General features: G+C 43.2%; 1 protein-coding gene across 1 annotated transcript; it reads right to left on the bottom strand.

Annotated features, from left to right (window-relative positions):
- Positions 1-3,503: 3,503 nt before the first annotated feature.
- LOC115119917 (growth hormone-releasing peptides-like) lies at positions 3,504-6,347 on the bottom strand. Its single transcript, XM_029648814.2, has 3 exons — positions 6,162-6,347; positions 3,781-4,187; positions 3,504-3,570 (listed from the first exon to the last, which is right to left on the bottom strand). The coding sequence occupies exons 1-3, from the start codon at positions 6,345-6,347 to the stop codon at positions 3,504-3,506; spliced, it is 660 nt and encodes a 219-aa protein (XP_029504674.2).
- Positions 6,348-7,194: the final 847 nt, after the last annotated feature.

The raw sequence follows: 7,194 nt of genomic DNA on the forward strand, positions 1-7,194 counted from the left end.
TGGAGTGGGTGGGCATATAACATGAACATCTATCCACCTATAGGTTGTGTGGTGGGGTGGGTGGGTATATAACATGAACATCTATCCACCTATAGGTTGTGTGGTGGGGTGGGTGGGTGGGCATATAACATGAACATCTATCCAACTATAGGTTGTGTGGTGGGGTGGGTGGGTGGGCATATAACATGAACATCTATCCACCTATAGGTTGTGTGGTGGGGTGGGTGGGTGGGCATATAACATGAACATCTATCCACCTATAGGTTGTGTGGTGGGGTGGGTGGGTGGGCATAAACATGAACATCTATCCACCTATAGGTTGTGTGGTGGGGTGGGTGGGCATATAACATGAACATCTATCCACCTATAGGTTGTGTGGTGGGTTGGGTGGGCATATAACATGAACATCTATCCACCTATAGGTTGTGTGGTGGGGTGGGTGGGCATATAACATGAACATCTATCCACCTATAGGTTGTGTGGTGGGGTGGGTGGGTGGGCATATAACATGAACATCTATCCACCTATAGGTTGTGTGGTGGGGTGGGTGGGTGGGCATATAACATGAACATCTATCCACCTATAGGTTGTGTGGTGGGGTGGGTGGGCATATAACATGAACATCTATCCACCTATAGGTTGTGTGGTGGGGTGGGTGGGTGGGCATATAACATGAACATCTATCCACCTATAGGTTGTGTGGTGGGGTGGGTGGGTGGGCATATAACATGAACATCTATCCACCTATAGGTTGTGTGGTGGGGTGGTGGGCATATAACATGAACATCTATCCACCTATAGGTTGTGTGGTGGGGTGGGTGGGCATATAACATGAACATCTATCCACCTATAGGTTGTGTGGTGGGGTGGGTGGGCATATAACATGAACATCTATCCACCTATAGGTTGTGTGGTGGGGTGGGTGGGTGGGCATATAACATGAACATCTATCCACCTATAGGTTGTGTGGTGGGGTGGGTGGGCATATAACATGAACATCTATCCACCTATAGGTTGTGTGGTGTGGTGGGGTGGGTGGGCGCATAACATGAACATCTATCCACCTATAGGTTGTGTGGTGGGGTGGGTGGGCATATAACATGAACATCTATCCACCTATAGGTTGTGTGGTGGGGTGGGTGGGTGGGCATATAACATGAACATCTATCCACCTATAGGTTGTGTGGTGGGGTGGGTGGGCATATAACATGAACATCTATCCACCTATAGGTTGTGTGGTGGGGTGGGTGGGCATATAACATGAACATCTATCCACCTATAGGTTGTGTGGGGGGGTGGGTGGGCATATAACATGAACATCTATCCACCTATAGGTTGTGTGGTGGGGTGGGTGGGCATATAACATGAACATCTATCCACCTATAGGTTGTGTGGTGGGGTGGGTGGGTGGGCATATAACATGAACATCTATCCACCTATAGGTTGTGTGGTGGGGTGGGTGGGTGGGCATATAACATGAACATCTATCCACCTATAGGTTGTGTGGTGGGGTGGGTGGGTGGGCGCATAACATGAACATCTATCCACCTATAGGTTGTGTGGTGGGGTGGGTGGGTGGGCATATAACATGAACATCTATCCACCTATAGGTTGTGTGGTGGGGTGGGTGGGTGGGCATATAACATGAACATCTATCCACCTATAGGTTGTGTGGTGGGGTGGGTGGGCATATAACATGAACATCTATCCACCTATAGGTTGTGTGGTGGGGTGGGTGGGCATATAACATGAACATCTATCCACCTATAGGTTGTGTGGTGGGGTGGGTGGGCGCATAAACATGAACATCTATCCACCTATAGGTTGTGTGGTGGGGTGGGTGGGCATATAACATGAACATCTATCCACCTATAGGTTGTGTGGTGGGGTGGGTGGGTGGGCATATAACATGAACATCTATCCACCTATAGGTTGTGTGGTGGGGTGGGTGGGTGAGCATATAACATGAACATCTATCCACCTATAGGTTGTGTGGGGGGGTGGGTGGGCGCATAACATGAACATCTATCCACCTATAGGTTGTGTGGTGGGGTGGGTGGGTGGGCATATAACATGAACATCTATCCACCTATAGGTTGTGTGGTGGGGTGGGTGGGCAAATAACATGAACATCTATCCACCTATACGTTGTGTGGTGGGGTGGGTGGGCATATAACATTAACATCTATCCACCTATAGGTTGTGTGGTGGGGTGGGTGGGTGGGCATTTAACATGAACATCTATCCACCTATAGGTTGTGTGGTGGGGTGGGTTGGCATATAACATGAACATCTATCCACCTATAGGTTGTGTGGTGGGGTGGGTGGGCATATAACATGAACATCTATCCACCTATAGGTTGTGTGGTGTGGTGGGGTGGGTGGGCGCATAACATGAACATCTATCCACCTACAGGTTGTGTGGTGGGGTGGGTGGGCATATAACATGAACATCTATCCACCTATAGGTTGTGTGGTGGGGTGGGTGGGTGGGCATATAACATGAACATCTATCCACCTATAGGTTGTGTGGTGGGGTGGGTGGGCATATAACATGAACATCTATCCACCTATAGGTTGTGTGGTGGGTGGGTGGGTGGGCATATAACATGAACATCTATCCACATCTATTGAGTTTGAATCTCATCATAGATTTAGGCATTTTAGTTATTTTGCAACTTTTCAACAACGTACTACTTTTGACCTACTTTCCATCTACTTAGCATGTTAACATTTCCTCTTAGCTTAAATGTAACCCTTTTAGCCAACCCTTCCCCTAACCTTAACCCTTTAACCTGACTCCAAACTCAGCCCTAAACTTAACCCTAACCCCTAGCCTTGCTAACGTTAGCCAGCTAGCCACTTAGCTAGAATGTGTAGCATATCATACATTTTGGCAAATTCGTAACATATTGTACGTTTTGCAAATTTGGAACATATAATACGAATTGTTATTCAAAACATATCATACAAAATGGATGATGGACATCCATAAATTAATACATATCATATGAAACATAACATAGCATACTAAATGGAGTGTGTAAGATTTACATACAAAATAATACAAACTGCTCTGAGACCAGGTTGGCCAGTCAACACCTGGTCTAGCTACAGTATTACATGATTAGCCTATCTATCATTAGCTAAGTAGGCCTACTGTTTTTTTGTTGTTTTTTTTTCAATTGGGAGGAGAGGGGAGGCGAGAGATACGAGAGAGAGTGGTTGAGAAGTGGAACATTTAGAAGTTGACGTTTGGTAGACCACTTTGGACCTATCCATGGTTCTGAAATGAATAACATCCAAATCAACGGTAAAATCGATACTATCGTTTTAATTTGTGCTTCACATGATTAAGTAACAATATGCCACCAATTTAACAATATTCATACATTACATAGTAGATCAAAATGACGAAAAAACATAAGCGACCCAGGTCATGAAAACGGGACCCACAGAGTTCTTTCAAGAGTTCCAGAGGAGAAAATCCAACGTTGAGCTCTTCAGAGTCTCTTCTCCCGTGTCTCTTCTTCCTCTGAGCCAAAATCATAATCATTATAGTCTTGCTGCCTGAAGAATGAAAATAGATGTACATTTTGAAATTATAGGCCTATGGGGCTTTCCCATTCGAAAGTCTATAAATTGAAGCCTAAATGGTACTGTATCTGTTTTCCTTAAATATATATATATTAAATAGTAATGCAATTATTTAATAGGCTACCTTATGTTATTGGTCGAAACATGCTACAAAAACACCATTATTCGTCAATGTAGGCTTACCTAAAGTTTCCATTTGGCACGGGTTCGGACCTGCGTGAGAAAAAGGCCATAGCTCGGAAAGGATACCGGCGGTTGAACTCATTCCTGCCGAACCTCTGTGGCAGGGTGGCGGAGGGCAGTGTCCCGAAATGGGGACACTCAATACACGACGTCGGTTCCGTTGCGCCAGACCCCTGTGCTCTTCCAAACCGTTGCGGTAAATTAAGGGTCGTTTTGGGTGAGTGGGTGTCGTCGGGTAGGGAGTCCCGGCCGAAGCGAAGCGGAAGGTTGGCATGAAGATGTGACGTTTTGACAGGTGGCGGGTAGAGTCGGACCATGGTCGGTGCTAAGCTCACTTTGCCGCTGGTCGGCACTACGTTGATTTTGAAATCATCCACCTCGATACTCCGTGGTATTTCATTGCTTGTCTGAAAAGCAAAAAGCAGGAAAAAAACATAAAATATTCCTCTTTCCCTCATCTTATTTTGTGTGTGTATAAAATCTAGATATAATCACACAAAAAGGAATATTATTGATGACTATTTGTTAACTGGTAAAGAAGGCTACAACTTGACTAGTTGTTAACTGGTAAAGAAGGCTACAACTTGACTAGTCGTTAACTGGTAAAGAAGGCTACAACTTGACTAGTCGTTAACTGGTAAAGAAGGCTACAACTTGACTAGTCGTTAACTGGTAAAGAAGGCTACAACTTGACTAGTCTTTAACTGGTAAAGAAGGCTACAACTTGACTAGTCGTTAACTGGTAAAGAAGGCTACAACTTGACTAGTCGTTAACTGGTAAAGAAGGCTACAACTTGACTAGTCGTTAACTGGTAAAGAAGGCTACAACTTGACTAGTCGTTAACTGGTAAAGAAGGCTACAACTTGATTGTCATATCAAATCAACAGAGCAGCATTGCATGGCCATTTTAGCTGATCTTTTTTTAACCTGATATTTACTCGGAAACTATGGAATCATAATATCAATCAAACGTTTTACATCAGCAGTTGTCACAAAGTGCGTAACAGATTCCCAGCCTGAAACACCACAGAGTGAGCCATGCAGAAAAGCAGTGGCCAGGAAAAACTCCCTAAAAGGAGGCGTGTTCCTGGTGTGCACGATTGTCAGACTGATGGCTAATCAGAACATAAATATGTAGCTCAATTCAGATAGTAGAACATTGTGCCACCTTGTTTTAATAAGCCAAAATATGATGATTTGGTAATAAATGCATAGTTTAACCCTTATTTTTCACAGGTAAGCCAATTGTAAAATAGGGATGATTAGGTGGCCAGATTGGGAATTTAGCCTTACTCTTACAGTAAGTTCCATGGGATCTTTAGTGACCACAGAGAGTCAGGAGACCTGTTTAACATCCCATCCAAAAGGCAGAAGCCTACACAGGGCAACGTCCTGGTGGATTCTGATATATTTTTTTAGATCAGAGGAAAGAGTGCCTCCTACTGACCCTCCAACACCACTTCCAGCAACATCTGGTCTCTATGATGATTTGGTAAGAAATACATTGGCTTAGTTACCATTTATTAAGAGCTGCACCAAAACTCTGTAATGCCCTTTACATTAGATACAGATAATCTATTGGCAAAAGCAGCTCAAAACTCACCTTTTTACTTTGGCTTTTATTTAGTGGGTCTTTTTAGGTGTTTTCCATTGTATATAATATGTTATTGCTATGAGTGGCGTTTCAGGCTAAATGTTATCCTGTTTTCTCTGCTTTTATTCTGATTAATTTTCCATTAATTGGTCTTTTGACCAATCAGATCAGCTCAATTGCCCAGAATTGGGCTGCCTGTATAAACGCAGCCCGTGAGCTGCAATTAGCAAGCAAATAATTACCAACTAGGTTACTTGATTTAAATCAAGTTTACTATGAAAATAATAATGAATAACAATAATATAGACTTTCAATTTGACATTCAATTTATTATTAGCTCTACTCTATTATCTAATGTTGACATTCAATTTATTATTAGCTCTACTCTATTATCTAATGTTGACATTCAATTTATTATTAGCTCTACTCTATTATCTAATGTTGACATTCAATTTATTATTAGCTCTACTCTATTATCTAATGTTGACATTCAATTGTATTTTACTACATTTGACCTCTTTTTTTTAAGCTTCTTATTGAAAACACATTTTTATTTGACATGTATTTAACTAGACAAGTCAGTTAAAGAACAAATTATTTTCAATGACGGCCTAAGAACAGTGGGTTAACTGCCTTGTTCAGGGGCAGAATGACAGGTTTTCACCTTGTCAGCTCAGGGATTCAATCCTGCAACCTTCTGGTTACGAATCCAACATTCTAACCACTAGACTACCTGCCGCCCCTCTACTGCTTTAGAGGTAATTTTGGGTGTAGGGTTATGCTTACCTGAGGGTCCTGTCGCTGACTGGTGGTGTGCCCATCGTTGTCGTTGGTCATGGACATTCTGTACGCCCTAGAGTCAGAGGCCATCACCCCTTGGAACCCCAAACACCCCAGAATAACCAAGGTGAACATCGACATGGTCGTCCTCAAAGTGGCAGTGACAGGAAGCATCTTGTCTCTGTGGAACATTGACTACCATACTTATACCCTCTGTCCCTGACCGTCACCTGCTCTTAAAGGGTTCACACACACACACACACACACACACACGCGCGCGCGCGCCATTCACCAACCAGAATCATGAATGAAAGCATTGCCCACCCCGGTACTTCCTAATTTGGCCCACATACAAAACATAGTACACACACACACATTCACAATTCACCATATAATTATCAATGAATGCATGTGAACATGTGCTCTCTTGGCCCTCATTGTACATCATACAATCACATGACCAGAATCAACCAGTCATTGAACAGTATCCAACCTGCCCTACTGGACATGTGCCACACACACACACAAACACACCAAAAGACAGGGAAACAGTATTTTTAAAAGTGTGACGTGAGTATTAATTTCTTAATTGGTAGGGCATCTTCGTGGTCATGGTAACAGAGAGCCTTGCAAGGAGTGTGTGTGTGTGTGTGTGTGTGTGTGTGTGTGTGTGTGTGTGTGTGTGTGTGTGTGTGTGTGTGTGTGTGTGTGTGTGTGTGTGTGTGTGTGTGTGTGTGTGTGATGTATGAGCATGTGTCGGTGGTGACAAATAGGGTATTACTGGTCAACTGACTTAAGGTTATAGGTTATATACAGTACAGTAGGACCCTTGAGTAACATACATTTTATTGTGGATCCAAATAAGTGCATGTGGGTGTGTGAATGGCCACCTTTGTATGGACTGCCCCCTCTATCGCCACGTTTACACAGCAGCAATTCTGATCTGTTTTTCATTCATTGGTATTTTGTCCAATCAGATAATTGCGCAAAAGATCAGAATTGGCCTGTCTGTGTAAAAAAAAAAAATCCCAACTTCTAC

The sequence above is a fragment of the Oncorhynchus nerka genome, linkage group LG7, assembly GCF_034236695.1.
Source record: "Oncorhynchus nerka isolate Pitt River linkage group LG7, Oner_Uvic_2.0, whole genome shotgun sequence".
NCBI classification, from domain to species: domain Eukaryota; kingdom Metazoa; phylum Chordata; class Actinopteri; order Salmoniformes; family Salmonidae; genus Oncorhynchus; species Oncorhynchus nerka.